Source organism: Leptidea sinapis, chromosome 2 (assembly GCF_905404315.1).
Source record: "Leptidea sinapis chromosome 2, ilLepSina1.1, whole genome shotgun sequence".
In the NCBI taxonomy this organism is placed as follows: domain Eukaryota; kingdom Metazoa; phylum Arthropoda; class Insecta; order Lepidoptera; family Pieridae; genus Leptidea; species Leptidea sinapis.
In genome coordinates, this window is record NC_066266.1 from 4,768,081 (window position 1) to 4,791,399 (window position 23,319).

At 35.7% G+C, this 23,319-nt stretch overlaps 1 protein-coding gene across 1 annotated transcript in view; it reads left to right on the plus strand.

Moving 5' to 3' along the window:
- The window catches only part of LOC126976724 (sperm surface protein Sp17), a 131,556-nt gene that overhangs the window by 11,255 nt on the left and 96,982 nt on the right, over nt 1–23,319 (plus strand). The window contains exon 2 of the mRNA XM_050825228.1: nt 16,052–16,220. Within this exon, the coding sequence (XP_050681185.1) occupies nt 16,145–16,220 (76 nt within the window). The 5' untranslated portion in view covers nt 16,052–16,144. The remainder of the gene's footprint in view (nt 1–16,051; nt 16,221–23,319) is intronic.

A 23,319-nucleotide genomic window follows, 5' to 3' on the forward strand; every position in this document is an offset into this window, starting at 1 on the left:
CATAGAGATAAATTACTACCTTCTACTGTCAGCAATAAGCTGTCAATAATCTGAAGCTGTCCCAATATACCCGATAAGTAATTTTTTTTAATTTCTTTGATTATGAGTCAGCATTAAAAAATACATACAAATTCAGAGTTTCACCCATCTACGATCAACAGTTACTTTTGTATCGCTATTTTAATATCGGCAATACAACGTTTGCTGGGACAGCTAGTACTCGTAGTAGTATATAAATGTAGGAATAGTTCCGATGGCGGTACGTGACCGCGGGGAGAAGTACGTGACAGGGAAGGCATGGTCAAGTTTGCCTCGCTCGTCAGTTGAGTGAATTGAGACATAAGATGTTAAGTCTCATTTGCCCAGTAATTTCACTACCTACGGCAATATATTACACATAACTGCTTCACGGCAGAAAAATGTGCCGTTGTGGTACCCATCATCTAGTCGGCATCCTGTGCAAAGCAGCCTCCCACTGGTTTAAACAGGTGACCAGGTATGCTTTGTCCTCCATAAAAAATCACCCGTGACCGAATTGAAATTCTTTTATAATTACACAAGTTTTTATATGTTAAGAAGTATTTACTTTGGATATGTAACATTATATGTTCTTGATTGCTTGATGTTAATATAATTCTAGTTTAGCTCACGTGGCTGCAGCTTTTTTATACTTCAGTACACATCGTGGGCTACAAAGCTAATATGAGACACGGACAAGGAGATAATGTTATTTTATTTCTCTGTAATCTCATAAGGACTACCTCCACAATGTACTGAAATAAATTTGAATTATCTATAGATAAGATATATAGGTCCACATATTGCCCAACTAGCAGATAGACTCAGCTCTGCGGTTAAGCCATTAGAAAGATTAGAGGGTACACGAATGTTGCGACCGCTAGATTAGTGTACTTCAGTTATTTTCACAGCATCATGACGTACGGTATTTTACTGTAGGGTCATGCTGCTGTCGTTGATATAGTGTTTGCTCTGCAAAAGAGAGCTGTTCGTGCTATTTATCAACTTGGTTATAGACAGAATCTCAAAGAAAAATTTTAAGAAATTAATATTATGACTGTTCAATGTTAATAGATTTATGAAAATTTAATATACGTTCACAAAAATTTGTCACATTTTTGGTCTTAATAGTGATTTTCGTTATTATCACACTAGAAATAAGAGACTGCTTGTAACTAATTCTAGTAGGCTTCATAATATACATGAAAGCTTTAAGGTTAAATGTATACACTTTTATATTAAAGTTCTAGCCACAGTTCAGACACTATCTATAAATATTTTTTTTTATAAATGGCTCCGTCGTAAACACTACTCCAGCTGAATATCTAAGTGATCGGACAGCCTGGGACTAGATTATGATTAATATATAGCAATAGCAATGACAGTACAATATTGTATACTTGACTACAAAGAGCGCAAAAAAAATGCTGGGAGAGTTTCTTGCGCCGCTTTTTCTCCCTCAGAGCGCCATATTAGAAATGACATCAAAAAGAATTCTAAAGAAACCGATTTTGAGAAAATAAATGCCTTTTATGCCTTTCCTCTCTTGAGAAGATCACAAAATGTAGTAAAATGTATGGTCCACTTTAATTCCAGTAGACTGAAAATCACACCACAAAAAAAATACTGGGTCTTATCACAGGAGAAAAACAATATTTAAATGCAAGAGTGATGAAGAAAAATATAGTGGAGAAACCTGCAAACAAACACACCAGCAAAAAAAACTTGAAATAGTCCTGTTAAAATCAATTTTGAAGTCCTCTTTAGGGGTCTTCATTATTAATACGTCTAGATACACTGCGACAGCTGTGAAAACAACAAAAAAATTGAAGTTGACTGTTAACCTCTATTTTGAGCAACACGACACGCGAGTGTAAGACGTAGCTTGACAGTAAAGTAATAAGATTGTCCCATGCCCAACTCGTAGGGTCATCCCATCAGGACGCTTGCCATCAAGACGATCCATTTGGCTCAAAAATATTTATTTTATGGTAGAGGAGGACAAACGAGCGTACGGTTCACCTGATGTTAGGTGATTACCGCCGCCAACACTTTCTTGCCATATAGGAGCGTTGAGTGCCTTTTAGAAAGTCATATATAAAAAAAAATAACAAAAAAACAACCGAATTAAAAAGTCGTAAAAAAGTAGATTACGTAAAAGTCAATCAATTTATCACGACAGTATAATGTACTTGCAGTTATTGTTAATTGATTTTTGGAATCGGTGTCCTCTTGCCTTTCGTCTCGTCACGTCACGCGTGCGACACAAGCACATCTCACCTATTACTATGTATATTGTAACAAACCTACCTTGGTTGACACCTAACCTAAGCAACCTAAGAATTGAAGATTTCCGTTACTTTGTCTTGGATCCCCCAATCAGAACGATATATCCTTTACAATAAAAAAAGAATCATCGAAATGGGTTGGCGTGATATTGAGTTTTTCGTCCATTTGTCGCACTTCTCATGTATGCCATGATCAGAAATGGAAAAATCGAAATGTTACCACAAAGGACGCACCAGCTTCAAAATAAAAATAGAATAATCAAAATACCCAGTCAAAAGTTCTGAGGTAACAAACATAAAATAATGCAGTCCAAATGGTTACCTCCTTTTTTTAAGTCGGTTAAATAGTTGGTATATTAAAACGCGGCCAATATGAAGACTTTCACTTTCACGAAAATGTGTTGTTCCGAAAATATGGACACATTTATGAGACTTAGAAATAACATTGCTCAAGTTTACGAGTTCCATGTTAAGTTGTTATGTTAAAAGCTTTTCGTACTTGTCGAATTCGAATGAAATTTAGGTACAGTCAGCATCATAAATTTGTGTCTACGAAATAATCACTTGATGATTATAATCTAATATTAATTTTATGAAAGTTTGACTGAGTTTAATATTGCGATTGCAGATGAAGTGGGAGACTCCTTTGCACCGGATGTCGGATAGATTATGGGTACCACAACGGCGCCTACTGCCGTGAAGCACTAATGTGTAAGCATTACTGTGTTTCCGTCTAAAGGGCGCGTTGCTAGTGAAATTACTGGGCAAATTAGACTTAACATCTTATGTCTCAAGGTGACGAGCGCTGTTGTATGCAGTGCCGCTTAGAATATTAAGGTTTTTCAACAATCCTGAGCGGAACTGCATTGTAATGGGCAGGGCGTAACAATTAGCATCCGCTGAACGTTCTGCTCGTCTCGTCCCTTAATTTCATTAAAAAAGGGTAGAACAAGTTTCAGAATTTGTATATTTGGATGCATGCATAGCATGTTTACAAGAGGCGGAAGATATGAAGGAGATATTGAAAGGAGAGTGATTGCGGAAAACTGTGAGAATGGTGCGTTGCATGCCTTGATGAACGGACAGACTGTATCAAAAGAGGCGCGACTGACAGTTCATAATGGAGTGCTATGTGATGTACGGATGTTAGAGTTGGGTATGGCAGAAGAAGCATAATAGTAGAATTAACGCAGTTGAGATGCGATCACTGCGTAGCATGTGTGGGGTGAGACTGATTGATAGAATTACGAATAAGAGCGTGTTGTGGTCTGAAAGAAGATGTTGTGACAAGAATTGAGAGAGGAATGCTGAAATGGTTTGGAAAATAATTGAGGTTCTATTCGGAGCAATACACGAAAACTTACACAAAGTAGCTTTAGCAAGATTTAGGTTGTAGCGCACGCTAAGGTAATAAACCTGGCCTGTTTTCATCGGTTGTCTAGCAGCAAAAAGCTCTATCTAGATTTATAAATTATATAAGTTTGTAAGTATTGTGTTATATAGTTTGAGGACACACAAAGAGAACATATGTTTTAGCAGTAATACTTGAAGTTATATATGGATCGTTGTTCCAATTAGTATTTGGATCGTTGAAAGTGGGTAGGGCGAAACTAGGCGTGATTAATTATGCGAATTAATGGCTTGATGTCATTCTATGTCGGAGCTTGATAGGTCACATATACGAAATATTGTGCGGTGATTGTATTTTTTTTTAAGTTATACTTCTTTGGGCGCTGTAGTGTCTTGACGTCTAGTTTGAATTAAAATGTGTTAACAATCATTGTCACTGTCATGAAATCGACACTGACATTATACGTGTAACATTAAGTGCATCATCATCATCAGCGGGAAGACGTCCACTGCTGGACAAAGGCCTCCCCCAAAGATTTCCACGATCGGTCCTGCGCTGCCCTCATCCAACGTATTCCGGCGATCTTGACCAGATCGTCGGTCCATCTTGTGTGCTATATAAACTGACCTCTACTATATACAACTGGACTGGTGGTTGTCAAAGTGTTTTTGTGCCTGTTTATATTCGCCATTTTGGCCATGTAGCGAGAGTCTGCGGTATTAAAACTAGTGATGACAACCTCAGCAAACATCGATAGATAAATAGCACTGGAAACAAATGAAATTAATTCAAAATGCAGAAATACTTCAGAGTATTGTATGTTCTTTCGCAGCCATTTGTATTATACGTTAACATTAGTTCTCTGGACGCTCGCGAGAGGCACGAGATGCTTCAAATAGGCACAAAAAGTTTGCTGTCAAACATATGGAACAGCCTGTCCAGTGGCATTTATACAGGTCATTGGCTATATAATGTAATACTCCAATAGGACATCGGTTGGAAGCGGACGTCTCTTGGTGTCTGAAGAAAAGTGTCATCCGTGACCGTGAAAAATTACAGGTGTGTTAGGGAAAAATTATCAGAGTGAATTTTTACGAAGCGCGCGCATGCCGTTACGGAAATTCGACACTCTGACTAAGCTGGTCTCGAAAACCTTTTGTATCATACTTCAGCTACGGAGCCTCTTGTAACTCATATGTCTACTGAACCACAACTAATGGACGATAAATAAATACATTTCAATTTCTATACGTACCAGTTTTAAAATAAATAAAATAATTACTCACTAATAGTTTAAAAATAATTTAATGATATTTAATTACACGTTATTTAACAAAATTATGCTGTATAATAATATTTTCTGTGGTTGTATTTAATACCTTCTTTATGACAATATTGTTTTTTCTACAAACGTAAAATAACACGAAGAATATTTTTTTAAGCTTTTTGTTTTAATAGGCCAAAGAAGAATTACTTCTTGCGTGCGTACATAAGTACACATGTTTTGAAGTGAAAACTTCTTAAACGTCGTTGTGATTTTAAAGTCGATGAAACAAAAAAGCGAGACAGTAAAAAGAGACAGACACATAAATTCACAAGATTTCCTGGGAGAAAATGAGAAGCGTTATACATTGTTACGGTACCAGGCGATCATAGTTGAAAAAGAGATCTAGACGTACGAGTATGTATGACGTGAGTATACCTGAATAAATTCTGACACCAGGAGAAGATAACTATGGTAGCGGTGATAATAATGTCTTTCATAGTGGTTGAAATCATGTATCATCCTAGCTACATGTACCAGAACTTCATATGCAGTTTAGAGGTTTCATGTAAATTTAGCATCGGATACAGCGATACCGTTGATTGAGTTTTAGGACGCCAAATTTAATTAGAAAATGTGCAGCACTGTTTAAACAACATGATCGTAAACAGTAATTGACGCAGTATTTCAAAGATATATTGAGCATATTAAGACCAAAGTATTTATTTCATTGTTTAGTTACCACAAGCCTCTTGTTTCATTTATATTAAAAAACATAAGGTCTTAGTCTGAAGAAATCTATGTAATATATACAATTAAAATGTAAAATAATTATCAAATTTTTTATCACTATGATCGTAACTAAAACCTACAATAATCCTCTTCCCGAAATTTTACATTCGTCTCATTATCTTGAAGTCAAAATTTTTGAAGGTTTCACTTCTACCAGGCACACATCTTTTATTTTATATTCTAAATATAAAATATATTACCGCGATGTATTTAAGTCCATACGTCAACTCGTTAACAGTTGGTGCTTGTGGTGCCAGATCGATCTGTTATCATTATAAATCGTTGTACGAGTATATTTTGTTGGATGCGGTTACTAATTATGACAGATAATATGTTCATGAAGCATCCTTACCCAAACAGTGAATTCCAGCTCTAAAGCATTCAATATACGATAATTTATACTACACATATTAAACTGTTTATTTTTATAGCTTTTTATAAAATATTTGATATTTAAAGCGTTTTATCTTTGAACATAATTTAAATATGGGATGCAGACTAATTTATTATGTATTTTCTAATATTTTATGTTCATTTTGTTATGAACAATAGGTACTCATTGATACTTCAAAGAGTATCCGTTGAGTTCATGTTCTTCCGACGAACTCTACTTTTATCGAAGATGCCGTAGATACAATAATTTAAATTAAATATTTATTACAACAATTCATTGCGCTTAGCTTAAGCGTATTTGAATAAAGCGTATTTATTTGACATAACTTTCTTCTCGTCCCAAATATCACAGTGCCAGTGTTAACTAGTGTGTGTTGCGAGAGATGACATATGGAACGCAGACGTGGTCGCTAACTATGGGTCTTATGAGGAGGCTCATGAGAAGATTCGTAGGAGAACCAGAATAACCGATATAGCCGGATAATTGCGAAACTAAAGTGGCAGTGGGAAGCGCACATAGTTCGACGGACAGATGGCCGTTGGCGCAGCAAAGTCCTCGAATGACAACCACGTACCAGAAGACGCAGTGTTGGTAGGCAACAAGATGTACCGACGATCTAGTCAAAATCGCCGGAATAGGTTGGATGAGGGCAGCGCAGGATCGATCGTTATGGCAATCTTTGGGGGAGACCTTTATCCAGTATTTGACGTCTTCCGGCTGAAACGATGATCATGATGACTTTGAGACAGAAGATGTTTGGTCTCAATAGTCCAATAATTTCACTCACTACGGCGCCTGTCAAATCGACACACCAGATGCTTGCACACCACTGAAAAAAAGCCCGCTGAGTTTCTTGCGCCCGTTCTTCTCAGGCCTAAGGCATCATATTTCGAATGGATGGTAGTTTTGATACAATAAATGACCATTATAATCATCTGGATGGCTTCATCTACAAGATCTACTTTACAGTAATTGATAACCTGCTTAACCCCAATATTTGCATATAAGCCAGGTTGTAGTTTCATCTACAACATCGAGAGTTGAACAAGACATATCAAGATGTATGAACGTGACGTCACTCGAACGTTTGGCTCAGTGGAAGAGCGCTCGCACGGAACGCGAGTGGTCTTGGGTCCGAGTGTCGCATCATGCATAAATTTTGTATTCAAATTTAATTTGTGTTATTAATCCCAGAAGTAAGGCACTTTGAAAAAATAACAAATTATCTTGATTATTATTAGCAAAAACATATTTTAATGGCCAAAGCTTAACCAATTTAAACGTTTAATACTCAAGCAGGGCCTTTGATAATTTAGTTTTCATAATATTTCTAGAACGCTCAGGAAAATTTAAACATTTTTAATTTTCATTAACCCTCTTTCCCTCCGTCCCGCGGGGGAGCACCTTTTATAGTGAGCGAGGAACCCGCATCCACAATGTTTAAAATTCAATGCGAAATTATGTTTTATTTCAAAAGCGCTATTCTATTGTTCTATATGCCTCATAATTTGCATAATTATTATATTTATTACGTAAAGTAGCTGTTGACTTTAATCAGTTAAAAAGCATTAACTTGCTATGTAATTTATTAATATTATGTCATAAATTTTGTAGTTGATCGAATAAATTATTTGACTAGATTGGCTAGAGTCTGTTGCTGCTAAAAAACTGATGAAAACAGACTAGGTTTATTACTTTAGTGTGCGTGATAAGCTCCGTCTTACACTCGCGATTTGTATGTCACTTTGTGTAAGTGTGCATTGCTCAAAATTGAGGTTAACTGTCAACCGCAATTTTGTTCGACGTTTTCACAGCTGTCACAGTCAGTAAACATCAATACTTATAAGAAAATTTTTAATTGAAGGGATTTTTTTTAAATCACAATGAATTTAATTACCGAGGCAAACGGCATAAAAGGCATTTATTTTCTCAAAAGTGATTCCTTTACAAATCTTTTTGATGTCATTTCTTCATAATATACTAGATACTACTACCGCTTCGGAAACAAATGGAGCTCTCAGAGAGAAGAAGCGGCGCAAGAAACTCTCCCAGCATTCTCTTTTTGCGCTCTTTTAAATCAAGTATACAATATTTTACTGTCATTACTATTGTTATAAAATAATCATAATCTAGTCCAGGCTGTCGGATCACTTAGATTTTCAGCTGTGGAGTAGTAGGTAAATAAATAGTTACATATTATATTTATTGTTTTGTAGGTTTGTCTGCTTATCTGTGCGTTGCTGCACACAAATTCAATGTAGAGTGACCAAAATAAATTATTTCCATAATACATTTGTCGTCTTGTCTGTGCAGTTGTGCACTCTTATCTCGGAAACAACTAAACTGATTGTAATGTTGTATTTCACTGATTTTGATAAGGTCTCCGTAATATTTAACGAGTGTAAACTATTTATTATAAATTAAAATGAAATTGTTAAGAAGTAAAAATAAATAAATAAAAATGTGTGTCATACAAACTATATCAAATGCAAAACAGTGCTTTATAGAGTTTTTGTCTGATTCTCCGTTTATCTGTAATAATGCCCGGGCAAGATGCAAAAAGTACTGAATAGATTTAATTATAATTTTGCATGAATATTTATAAGAGTTCGCGACAATATATTATAGTCTATATATATATTTTATTATATGAAAATAAGAGACGAGACGAGCAGAACGTTCAGCTGATGGTAATTGATACGCCCTGCCCATTGCAATGCAGAGCCGCTCAGGATTCTTGATAAACACAAAAATTCTGAGCGATACTACGATTACGCTCGTCACCCTGAGACATAAGATGTTAAGTCTCAATTTCCCAGTAATTTCATTAGCTAGCTCGGCGCCCTTCAGACCGAAACACATTACTGCTTCAAGGCAGAAATAGGCGCCGTTGTGGTACCCATAATCTTGCCGGCATCCTATGCAAAGGAGCCTCCCACTGGTGAAATAAATCAAACTAAATGTGTGGAGTTGAAGAAATGAAGAATTAAAAATTATGTTTAATATAAATGTTCACTGTTTTAATACCCTTTCATATTTTTAGGCGACATCGCGGGCAGCTGCTAGTAACGAAATTTCGCTTACATAAATTGATTTCGAACGGTTTTGCACACTTTTTATCTGTTACAATAATGTAATGATTGTGCGAAGCGAAATAGCACGAGTTCAAGTTTTTTTTAAATGCTCACCCATAATTAGATGCGCAGGATGCCGGTTAGATTATGGGTACCACAACGGCGACTATTTCTGCAGTGAAGCAGTAATGTACAAGCATTATTGTGTTTTGATCTGAAGGTCCGTAGCTCGTGAAAATACTGGGCAAATGAAACTTAACATCTTATGTCTCAAGGTGTCGAGTGTAATTGTAGTGCCGCTCAGAATTTTTGGGATTTTGAAGACTCCTGAGCGGCACTGCATTGTTATAGCTCGTCTCGTCCCTTATTGTCATAAAAAAACTCTATATAATCTTATACTTTTTACAAAGAATTCTTACAAAGGTTAAGTCACGTGAAAACCAAGATTGTATCAAATACATAACTGTTGAAACTAATTTATAAATGTCTCCATAATTGTAAAATTTAAAGGCTAAAGAAACAGTTCGTGTTATGAGGTCAGCCTGTTGTACCTAAGCTGTAGTTTGGTCGATAAGCAAATTGCTTATGTCAAGGCTTACTGTAAAATGTTATTAATGAATAAGTAAGTAATGAGAATTGCAATATAGCTCTAATTTATGATATCATGAATTTATATAGTATGATTGTCTTTTGGATAATATTTTATTAGCTTCTTTCTAGCTGTGCCTTTGTCAGTGTTAGAATCAGCACGAATTATTTGACCGCGTGGAATGCTGAGCAGCTCGAATTATCGGGGACCCAGTGTTCCCTTGGCGTTGCGTAGAGACTTCGCTTCATTGTTTGCCTTTTATCGTATTTATCACGAGAAGTGTTCCGAAGAGCTGTTTGACCCGAATCCTGCCCCCAAATACCACCTTCGCACGACACGCTATAAATGACAATATCTTCCCCGCCATCTGTAGGTGTGGCGTTCCTCCACAGTGCGGTTTTAAAGCAACTTTCATCCACGTACAACCAAGCTGTTTAATGAGCTTCCTTGTGCGGTGTTTCTAGGACGATACGACATGGGTACCTTCAAAAAGGCGCGTACACCAAAGCTTAACCAATTTAAACGTTTAATACTCAAGCATGGCCTTTGATAATTTAGTTTTTATAACATTTCTACAACGCTCAGGAAAATTTCATTATACCCTCTTCCCCTCCGTCCCGCGGGGGAGCACCTTTTATAGTGAGCGAGGAACCCGCATCCACAATGTTTAAAATTCAATGCGATATTATGTTTAATTTCAAAAGCGCTATTCTGTTTTTATATATATAGCCCAAAGGCTGGCAACGCTTCTGTGATGCCTCTGGTGAAGGAGGTGATCACTTAATATCAGTTGAGTCGCTCGTTTCTCCTCTCTTCCATGAAAAAGACACGTGAGGAACTACATCTTTAATTCTTAAGGCTGAGGGCCTAGATTAATGAATTCGGAGTAGTATGGCGATCTAATGTTGGTATCTGATATAGGAGGGTCGAAAAGTACAATGGCAATACCTGATTGAAATTTTAGTGACATGATAACTTCTTGTGGCGTCAGTCCATGAAAAATACGAAAGCCTAAAGTTTTGATGATTTAATTATGCTGTGAAATTTCTATATATGTTAATATTGAATAAAATAAGAGTCTAGTTCTATACCAATATCATGTCAGCCGAAAATACTACTACTGTTGAATGTAGAATATAATGAAGCTACATCAGTTCGTAAAGGGTCTTTGACATGGGGAGAAGAACTGATAAGAAACTCCTAGCTCATATTTTAAGTCATATAACAACTGTAGACCTCCTCAAATTCTGCCACAAAGACCAGTATTGAATTTCTCCAGTAATACTTTCTTGGGGCAAGTCCCCAATTAATAATGATTATAATAATTGAGACTACGTGAAGTCGACGTAAGTTTCAAATAAACTTCGAGTTCCAACGTTAAAATTAAGTATACAATTTTGACTCAGTTGAACGCGAACGCAGAAGCGTTTGGGAAGTTTGGCAATATTATTTCATCTCCAATACTGTAGACAAAATAAAGTATCTCAGATCCTCCTGCATAAATCCTCCTTTTTTTTGCACAGGATGCCAGCTAAGTGGGCATTGCAGCGATGCCTTTTTCTGCCAAGTAGTGTTTCAAGCATTTTGGTGTTTCAGTTTGAAGGGAACTTTACATTTTGTTTCTTGAAGGGCTTAGGGTATAAAAGAAACAATTGTTCATGAATAACTGAGATATAATGAGATTAAAGTAGAGTAAAATAATATAAGTCTACACAGCCACAAAGGATGTAAATACTACGTAATATGGGGCGGGACTGCCTAAGTTAGTTTAGTTAGTAACTAGTTTAATTTAGTATGCAACATGCATTCATTTGACATACGAGTAAGTTTGAAATAGCATTAATACAGTATGGCGATTGGCGACGAAGTATAATCCGGCTAAGTTTAAAAGCGAACTGTCGCTTAAAACCTAGTGGATTTTCGCAGAAAACCTGTTTTTTACATGATTACTAGCTGACCCAGCAAACGTTGTATTACCGATATTAAAATCGCGATACAAAAGTAACTGTTGATCGTAGATGGGTGAAAATTTGAAGTTGTATGTATTTTTTAATGCCGACTCATAATCAAACAAGTTTAAAATAAAATAGTCAAAAAAATTAAAAAACAAATTTGGCGTGGACCACCCTTAACATTTAGGGGGATGAAAAATAGATGTTGTCCGATTCTCAGACCTACCCAATATTGACTCAAAATTTCATGAGAATCGGTCAAGCCGTTTCGAAGGAGTTTAACTACAAACACCGCGACATGAGAATTTTATATATTAGATAGTCTTCATATGTCAATCTCTCAATGACTACACGTTTCATACAATCGAGTAAATCGCTTTTTCTTAGAGAGTTTCGCTATGCTGGTTACAGCAAAAGTTTTTGATACTTAATACGTATAGTAATACCAACTTATCTGTGAAGTGGCAAATATAGGAACTACGGTCGCCATGTTGAAATGTCATTCGACTGTCAGTGTCAACTACTTTCGAGTGTTCCGTGCTTTTATTTATTATTATTATGTAAATAAAAATGTTTTGACTTTCCCGACTTTAGTGCACATTGGAATTAATTAGCAAAAATGAAACGACGAAAAATTAAAGGCCGGCAACGCTCCTGAGATTACTCTGGTGTTGCAAGAGTTTGTGGGCGGCGGTGATCACTTAACACCAGGTGACCCGTACTCTCGTTTGTCCTCCTATTCCATAAAAAAAAGACGATGACGACACACATCAGTTCACAGATAAGTTGGTGACACTGTAGTTAGTGGCACTACAACTGCGCTCGTCACCTTGAGACATAGGACGTTAAGTATCATTTGCCCAGTAACTTCACTAGCTACGGCGGCCTTCAGACCGAAACACAGTAATGCTTACACATTACTGTTTCACGGCAGAAATAGGCGCCGTTGCGGTACCCATAATCTAGCCGGCATCCTGTGCAAAGGAGCCTCCCACTGGATATTGGTGATACTGCATTCATCCCTACTCAAGCAAGGAACATGTAGTAGTACATCATTAAGTAAGTACATCATTATCAAATGACACATACATGACATTGACATATTGCGTTTATAAATCCACCAACATTTCTTGTCTTGCACTTTTTGCGCTGTCACTCAGAATTTTGTGTTTTCCAAGAATCATAAGCGCCATTCTGTTGTGACGGGTAAAGCGTGTCGTTTATCATCAAAAACATTTTGGTCGTCTCTTTGACAGTAATAATATAAGCTACCAGTGGGAGGCTCCTTTGCAGGGCACCGGCCAGATTATGGGTTCTACAGCGACGCCTATTTCTGCCGTGAAGCAGCAACGTGTAAGCATTATTGTGTTTCGGTCTGAAGGGCGCCATATATAGTAAAATTACTGGGCAAATGAGACTGAACATCTTATGTCTCAAGGTGACGAGCGCAATTGTAGTGCCGCTCAGAATTTTTGGGTTTTTCAATAATCCTGAGCGTCACTGCATTGTAATGGGCAGGGTGTATCAATTACCATCAACTCAACGTCCAGCTCGTCTCGTCCCTTATTTTCATGAAAAAAAGTTATAGAGACAATGGTGGCCATTATTGGCATCATAAGAACACCCAAGTTACTGAGTGAGAAAACAAAGAGGTATACACTTTGGAACCACATTAGAGATGAGGGGGTCCTGAGCAAACGCAACAGAACAGACAGACGCAACAGACGGATTGCAAGATATGGGCAGGGCAGATAGCACATTAAACGGACTGTCGAATAGCTAGAAAATCCTGTATTAGGTGTCCACGTTTCACTTACAACGTTGGAAACGAGATTTGCTTTTTCTTGTTTTTATATGGATGATCGTCCCAACATACTGCGATCCATTTTGGATGCATCCATGCCCTGTAATCATCTTGAGGGGACAAGATTGTGACTGGGTACTGAATGCTGATTGTTCAGGTACTAATCACAACATATCTCAAAGAATTTGCTACAGTGGATTAATAAAGATTAGGTTTCACCCACGACTTGATTCGAGTTAAATGCATATTCCCTGGGGAACTCTTAAGAAATATCTCAACTTTTTGTGAAATAAGTGAATCATCTAAATGGATATTCAAATTTCTGATTAATATTTACTACTTAAAACTAAAATAAATATAAGAAGTAAATAAAATCTTAAAGCTCACTGCTTTGATTGGTCTTAAATTAGATGTGCCTTGACTGGTGGACGTCAGACACATACATGAGTATAATATACAATTACTAACTATTAAAAATAACATAAAGTCTTCTTTCAGTAAAATACCCTATCTACGATATTTAAGGTACTTTCCCTTCATGTCCCATAACTTTGGGACACCCTGTATAGGTACTCTAATATTTAAATTAAATTTGGAATCCACAACTCTTCGGTTCCGTCCAAGCGCTCTACCGAGCCAACCGTTCGAGTGACGTATGGTTCGTATATCTTTGTGTGTCTTATTTAACTCCCTGGTTACTAATTTAATTTAATTAATCCGAGAAGGGAAATTTAAAAATAACAAATTGTTTACTATAATAATTTCAGATTTTTCCAAATCTCAGAAGTGAGTGATATGCTATAAAAAAATAACGAGCTGTTTAGATGATCCCAAATTTTTTCTCTACAACCCTAAAGACCTTGGAATCGATATCCATTTTGTTACAATGATTATTATAACACTAGTAAGGATTATGCGCGGCAGCCATCTTGGATTTTACAAATAGCCCCAAATTCATTTCACGCAATGCTTCTCTTTCCTTGGTAATGATTCTCTTTCCGTACCATTATTTCACTGTCATTGGTTGTAATTTGTATCACGCACCCTCGGGAAGCTTTAAAATTGCGGGATGAAACGAACATATTACGTCCTTATCAATACTTCCGACAAATTGTATGCAAAACTTCATGATGAGCAATTAGCATATATTATTCTAAAATTATGTTTAGGTATAGGCTTTCGCCCCTTATAGCAGTCTATGAGTACCTGACATCCACAGTTCATCTATTTTTAAATGAAAATCTAGTTTATTTAAGTACAAATTCTTTAATTAGTTAAATATAATAAATTAATCTTAATACTATAACTATAATTATTCACGTGTATTTGTCCAAATATATATTTTTTCTTTTATAATATTACATTATAAACAATTTGTTACTTTTCGTAGTATATTTATTAGTGGTCGCCCAGAGGTCGAACTTCGACCATTTCAATTAATTTAATTTTTAATTTTGAACTTTATGGTATATTTCTGCCGTGAACCAGTAATGTGTAAGCATTATTGCGTTTCGGTCAGAAGGGCGCCGTAGCTAGTGAAATTACTGGTCAAACGAGACTTAACACCTTATGTCTCAAGGAGACGAGCGCAATATTAGTGACGTTCAGAGTTTTTAGGTTTTCCTCGAATCCTGAGCGGCGCTGCATTGTAATAGACAGGGCGTATCAATTATCATTAGATGAACGTCTGCATCGTCTCGTCCCTTATTGCCATAAAAAAGACTTACCTCTATAATGTAGGTGTGTGTATGCTGTCTGATATTTAAGCAGTAGTGTGTGTAATATTGAATTTAATTTAAAAAGTAGCTTTATGCATTTTTTATAAATAGATAGATATAATTCGCTTTTTTGTCCTCCTCTTCCAGAAAAAACTGTTTTATAGTAAAATATTGTTGTTACGTAAATAGGTGATACTACCTACGTAGTAAAATTACTCTATTGATTTTTAGTGTATCAAAGTCGAAATCAATCAAAGTCAAATAGGTTTAAATGAATCGCTTTTGAATAGTTACAAGTACTTCTATTAAATTATTGAATTTACCATACATTCGGAAAAAGTTGAACTCGTGAGAAGAACATACAAGAAATTGTGGCATCCACTCTTTTCAATCAAATAGTGTATTTTACAATGGCTGTTAAATACATATCAATTAGTTAGTAATCCTGCATCGAATACATGAATCATAAAAAGTAATAAAGAATAAACTGGGTAAAATAATAAATAAATTATCGTAAATTGGATGCATCAACCTTTAGAGCTTGAAGTTATTGTTTGTGTAAGAACGCTTCGTGAACATGATGGTCGTGATTACTGTCATAATTAGTAATTGCATCCAACAAATACAATGATTTATAACTGGCACCACAAGCAGCAGCCGTTCGCGAGTTGACCAGTCGTTGTTCAATCGCACAGGGAAGTGTCTCCTTCCCTGGCACCCGGCACACGACGGCGCCGCAAGCAATGCCATTTCAGTGAGCATGATGACCGATGTAATCGTATAATAATACTTTTTTTTTTGTTTCAGGTATATAAGTATGTTATAGTGTGAAGCGTAAGTTACGTAAGCAGTTGACTCTTTGTAAGTTATAAGTGCTAAGTGTTAACTGTTAAGTTCGAAATGGGTTGCAACACGAGCTCAGAAGCGAAGAAAGAGGAGAAGGACTCTCAGGAAAATCAAGAGAATGCAGCTGCAGGTAAATTACCTTGATGAAATCTGTACAAATCTATATATTATATAAAAATGAATTGCTGTTCGTTAGTCTCGCTAAAACTCGAGAACGGCTGGACCGATTTGGCCAATTTAGGTCTTGAATTATTTGTTGAAGTCCAGGGAAGGTTTAAAAGGTGAATAAATAGGAAAATGCTGCTAAATTAAATAAAAGCAACGAATTTGTTTTTCCTTTGATGTGTCCATACATAATTTCTATGAGAGAATTTATTGACGCACGGTCTGACAGTTCTGCTGTGAAACAATCTCATTACGATAGCAGGGTGCATATTTAGCGAAGTAATTTTTGATGTTATGATATATTATTGTCAAATTCATATAAAAACATTATTTTATTTATTATCATTATACAGAACAACGTCTGTCGGGTCAGCTAGTATACATATAAAAAAAATTGGAGTGTCTGTCTGTAATATTGAAATAACCTATGCTTATAATATGTATATGATTATATATACGGTATATACACCAAAATATATTTTATTACAATTTTTGTCTGTCTGTCGGTCTGTTTGTTCCGGCTAATCTCTGAAATGGCTGGACCGATTTTGACGGGACTTTTATTGGCAGGTAGATGATATAATAAGGAGTAACTTAGGCTAGGTATATTTTAGAAAATTCTTTTATTTTAGAAAAATAAAGTAATGTTGCAATGTCCAAGAAAGGGTCTAACTCTAAAAATAATTTATATTGCAAAACAACGGTTGCCGGGTCTGCTAGTTATTTGATTATTGTTGTTGAAATATTTGCATAACTTGCAAATCCTCAAATCTGAACAATTTGTTATTTTTAATTTTATATCTCTCACTTCTGGGATTAATTATTCAATTTAAAATTGTAACGAAAATTTATGAACTGACCTTGATAAAATTTGATAAATCTTGCATGCTTTGTTCAAGTTCAAGGTTGTGGCTTCAGTGGCTAATGAATCCGAGAAGTGAGGGTGATCACTTTAAAACATAAATAAATGTTTAGAATTGCAAGAGCGACATCTCAAGTCAATTTCCTAATATGAAAATATTGGGGTTGTGCAGGTTATTACTTGTAAAGTAGATCCTATATGTATAGCCACAACCTGAAAGTTGAACTGCAAAGCATACAAGATTTATCAATGTTACGTCACTTGAACGTTTGGCTCAGTTGGAAAGAGCGCTCGCACGGAACGCGAGAGGTGTTGGTTTCGACTCCCGTATCGATCATAAATTTTGTTTGTGCTATACATAACTGCAGTATATATTTTCAGATTCAAAACATCAAATTGAATTAACGTAACAAACTCTCTCTAAATTCTAAATAAACAGGCCGGTACATTAATAGCTCGTTAAAAAGTTGCCTCGTTCTAAGGCCCCAGTCATAAATGACTTATCTTAACAGCTTTTCTTTCTGGAAGTACATTTTGGCTTTAAGTTTGCTTTTGATAAATGTTCTGTAATTAAGTTATAACTCGAGAGAGACGGTCCTTTTTTGTTTTATTTTATTTATTTTACGTCAGTCACTTACGGAAGAGTAATTAGCAAACTTTTAGGTGATTTTATTGCAATGTTTGTAAGTTTCTTTTGATTAAATATTTCACTTTACTATATATATGCTTTAGATTTAGAAATTTTATTTAAGGTCCACATTCGATACGTTATTTAATTTTGAAACCCAGTTTGGAGGACGAAGGGGCTGTTATCTTCTCTAAACATTGACCAAATGATGAAATAGCTAGTCCATGCATCATGTCCGTGATCAAGTGCTATTTTTAATGGACGGGTGTTCCTCCCCATCGCGTCATATTCCTCATTGCTGAGGGTCGTGATTTCTCTGAGGATTCAACTTTTTGACAAGTTCGCCATCTGTGTCCGTCTTTAGCTACGTGCAGTGCGTCATGAAGTTAGGTATCCAGGGATTTAAGGATTTGGTCAGACCATCTTATAGAGCTGTGACGTCTGGTGCGTTCGTCTACCTTCTCAGTTACCATAAGTTGTTCGAGGTTATGGCAATCTTTTCTTTCGTCCAAAGAAATCTAAGATATTACGGAGGCAGATGGATGAGAGTCTGGTTTTTACACCTAGAGCGTGAAGGATGGATTGGTTGGTGCGGAATGCTGTCCATCTCATAGGCATCAAACCGTTCTCTGTCGGCCTTCTTTAGTGTCCATATCTCAACTTCTTACGGTTGTTTTTATATTTGTTTGTAGAGGAACGACAAAAGCAAAATTATTTGTTTCGGAGGTTTAAGGTTTATCCGACTGTTCTGAGTCAGTGCAGGTTGCAATTGTATCATTTAGGTTATAATGCGTCTTCTAAAGCTTAAGGAACGAACCAAATATCTTACTTACTGTTTAACGCTTACATAAAGAGCTTTTTATTTGATTTTATTCGACCTTAAACTGAAATATTGAGATTTTTGAATATTTTGGTTTTTTTCATTTAATTTTATAAAGCTCAGATCATTTATGCGTCTAGATAGACACTGAAAACGTCGAAAAAAATTGAGTTAAGAACTAACCTCTATTTGGAGCAAATTACTACACTAACACGTACATAAGTGTCATATAAATCGCGAGTGTAAGACGTAGCTTGTCACGCACACTAAACTAATATTTCTAGCCTGTTATTATCGGCTGTCTTACAGCAAGAGTCTCTATGTAGACGTTAAATTTATCTAAGTTATAAAGGTTTTGTTGTACAAATCTGATTAGTATGGTTCCATACGCCAGGACATTTCTCAAAGAACAGACTTTATGTTTGTGATATTCACATCATATATGTATGTTGTTATATACGGCATCTAAAAGTTGTCAGTTTTCAACATTTCCGGGATAAATCAGGATGTTAAATAACTGTCTTAACAATTTGTTACTTTTAAAGTCATAACCCTCACTTCTGGGATTAATTATATAAATAAAATTATAACCAAAATTTATGAACGATGCGGGACATGAACCCGCGCCTTTCAGATTCTGTCCGAGCGCTCTTACCAAAAGAGCCAACTATTCGAGTGTAAATATTGGTATGTCTTGTTCAATCCCAGGTGGTGGCTTCATATACTTTATCTACACCCATGCTGTAAATCCTCTATTAAAGATTCTGAAACAGTTAGCTTATTACCAACATTAAAACACCCAATGTTCTAATAACCATTACATCATCCAAACGAGTGCTGTAATGTTGTACTGAATTTCATAACAACACTCCTATGTTTTTTTTCGATCCCTTCATGCGCAAAGAGTTTCAACAGACAGCCACATTCTTATTGCTCGATACGTGGTATCTGTACGAATTTCAAAAGAACAAAAATTTTCGTTTATGCGCGTTCCACACTACCAGAACGTCGCGCTACGTAAAAAAAAGTTAGTCATTCGAATCCCCGCAATTTTTCTTCGATATTTTTATTGTTTTGATTACAAAAAATGAGCGATTCAAGTTTTGATAGCACACCGCCTAATATTCAAGTAAATATTAATGATTACACTATACAAAATGTAAATTACTACTAAAATAAATAACTGTTTCAATACTTAGTTTATATGTATATAATCAGTAATGAATGATATTAGGTTACTACTGGTGTTTTAGTGTTAGCAGTAAGCTAACTGTTTTAGAATCTTTTATAAAACACTCATGTGATACTATTATCACACGAGGCGAAGCCGACTTCACATTCGTTTTTTAATACCCCTTATTACACAACAGTTGCATAAATAACTATTACAGTTAACTGCTCAACCCCATTAATTTCATATTAGGAAATTGACTTGAGATGTCGCTCCTTCTAACTAATTTATTATTTTAAAGTACTATCCCCCAGCCAAATGGTTCAAGTTGGTACTGGAGTGCACCAGAGTAGAGATTTGACTAGTATGTGACCGGACTTATGCTTTGTAGACCGCTAGATTGTGGACTATAACAAGATGGATAGTAAACATATACTGTATGAGCCAAATCATCTTAAGTATTGTGTTTGTAATAAAATTTACATATATATGCAAGTAAATCTGGCTCTTGGCTACACAAAACTAATAGTAGCACAATAAAATAATATTAAATTAAGCGCGGACATGTTTGTTAAGCTAGCTAAGAGGTTTTTCAACCCCAGTTTGTTGCCAAACTTTTTTCATAAGCGTCGAGATGAGTTGAATTATTCCGCATGGTTCCTGTTATAACCGCGCTTTTGGGGTGAATATTTTAGAAGGAAGAATTGTTCAATAAAATACATTGTAACTTCGAGTTCAATAGAGTCAAATATAAACATTACGTGTAATTGCGTTTTTTGACGAGTGAATCCAAGCATCAATGCCCGTGTATATTTTAGTGTGTAATAATAATAATAATAAGTCTTTATTTGTTGCAAAATGAAAATACAATTTTGTTTTAAATTACTCTCGACCCCAAAACTAGGATAGCCCGTGAGATGGGGGTCAGTCTCTTGCCAGTTGTACAATACAAAATGTGAAAGAAAATAAACATCAACATATTTTAGGGTAAGTGACTAACATTAAATGGTGGTGATGCAACTAATGGTGATAACAATAACTATTATATATATATTTTGGTGTGTGTGTGTGTGTGTGTGTGTAAAAATAATATTATGTATCGTGGGGTCTGGCATCCTGATGCCAGGGACCCCGTATGTCGGACTTGGTCTGGTAGCCTATGCCGTCAAGCATTTCTTCACGGGGAGGGACTTAGCTGTTAGCAGCTACTTACACACGATGCTTGCCTTATTTGGGCTCTTTCCCTCTCTAGAGTGGCCTTTGCTCTCTCCCTGTGCCCTCTTAGAGAGCTCCTTTAGCACTGTGTATGTATGTGTGTGTGTAAAAATGTGTTAAGCTTGTAATTGAACAGAACAGACACAAACGAATTTGATTTTCAGTAGCTTCGTAACTTAGGTTCATTTACATGTTCTTGATTTTATTACTTAGTCCATATATATTTTAGCGTATAATGTTTTAAAAAGAATGAAACAAACACCAAAATGTTACGAAGAGTTTGCCACAATACATCAGTGAAAACCGCATTTAGTTAAGCCTTTTCTGAACGTTATAAAATATGTGTGAACACATTCACACTTGAATTGATATTTATACGTAAAAGACACATATAAAAATAGTTCTAGATTTTGAATATACTAACGTGTGTGTGCACTTATGTATGCCCGCAAGAAGTTATACTTATTTGGCCTAACAAAGCAAAAATCATTAAAATTATTTATTCCTCCTGCTATTCTACGTTTGTAGAAAGAACAATATTCTAAAAATCTTGCAAAGATGGTTTTAACAATTAATTATAAAACAACGAATACGGCTGTATGGGCTTGAACTCTTTGCGTGTCCTAATAATGGACGAAGAAACTAAAAAAACTGGTGCAAACGTCAGAAAATTTAAGGAACCAACTTCACCCCGTTACTTTTGTGTTACAGTGATGCGCGCACCTCTTAAAATTTCTCTCTCATTATATTTTCATAACGCGCCTAAAAAAAATGCAAAGGGTTTCATATACAAAATACTAACTTATGCTACAAATACGCTTTTGCTAAAGGTGGCTGACTTAAACAGTCAATTAAATCTTGTCAATTAAAAATCGCAATAGAATCTCGTTCCTTTTCTTTCTCGCTGTAGCTGTTTGTCTATACGGTATAGTTGATACCGTTGATAAACCGGCTTTAGTTCAGTGCAGCCAACATATTTTGGTGATATTAAAAGGGGTGGACCTCTGATCCCGAAACTATTTAAAACTGTGTCTTCGGGGACTTTCCGTTTCTGAATACGATAATTGCTTAGTGTGTAGATAAAAGTCTTCTCATTAATCTTATTGTAAAACTTAGATTAGAGCATCATATTGACGTTTCGCGAAGGTCGTTTTACATTTTATTATGGGACATATTTGGGTGCGGCGTCGTCCAAGAACAGTCACATTGAGGGTAGGGTAACATGTTTTCTTAATATACTCCGAAGAATTAATAGTTGCCTGACCGTTAAATATTGGCTTTCTGAGTAAAGTAGGTTTGTAGAGAATTGGATAGGTTTATAGTGATTGGAGTCTTAATGCAATATCGTATGCCTGTTATAAGCTGATGACGAGATGAAATGTATGACACATTAACATCTGTTGTTACTTTGATTCAGTAAATTTTTAATTATATTTCTCTAAAATCCGTTTTAAGATATTTTAGTATAATTTTCTGTAGCATATTTTTGAGATTATATTTAAATTTATACCTGTACTGTAGAAAGACCATAAGTGTATAAACTATTTTACCATTTTATAAACTTAATTATAATAACTTGCATTACTATCTTATTTGAGGAAAGGTGTTTTAAATGATGAACTTTCTATTAATTCCGCTTAGATTCGGCTAAGATCATGAATTGTACAATTTTAAACAGCAATTACAACTATCTAAGAGCGATTTCGCACTACGTCCGATCCGAATCCGATCCGTGCCCGTGAAAAACGGTCCGGTGTAATCGTAACTATTTCTAACGGTTGACGGAAAGAAATACGATGACAGAAGCTGGATGTAATGCGTATACTACCATAGAAATAGTTCTGCGACTACTTCTTTCTTTACCCTAATTCCTTTTAATATTCCTTTTAGAGAAACAAAGAGGATGTCAATATTACGTAATAAGAGGTGGGCGAGGGGACTGCCTAAGTAAAATTTTAAATTTAGTTTGGTATGAAACGTGCAGTGAGATTTGACATAAGTTTAAAATAGTAATTACATACAATGTAGCGACGAAGTATAATCCGGCTAAGTTTGAATACGAACTGTTGCTTAAAACGTAGTGAATTTAGACTATCTCCGTTTTTAACAACAACAACAAGATTATAGCCGTTATCTGTCAATCTATAAATGACTGCACGTTTCATACAATCGAATGAATCGCTCATTTCTTAGAGAGTTTCGCTAGGCTGTAAATAAATTGAAGCTGTTGAAATGTCTGCCAACTATTAAGAATATTTGTCATCTGGCGCCAAGCAGCCTACGTTTTACGACACTGTAGGTTTATTAGAAGCACATGGTCTATCGACGCATTAACAAACTTTACTTAAGTTAGTGAATCAGTTTGAAA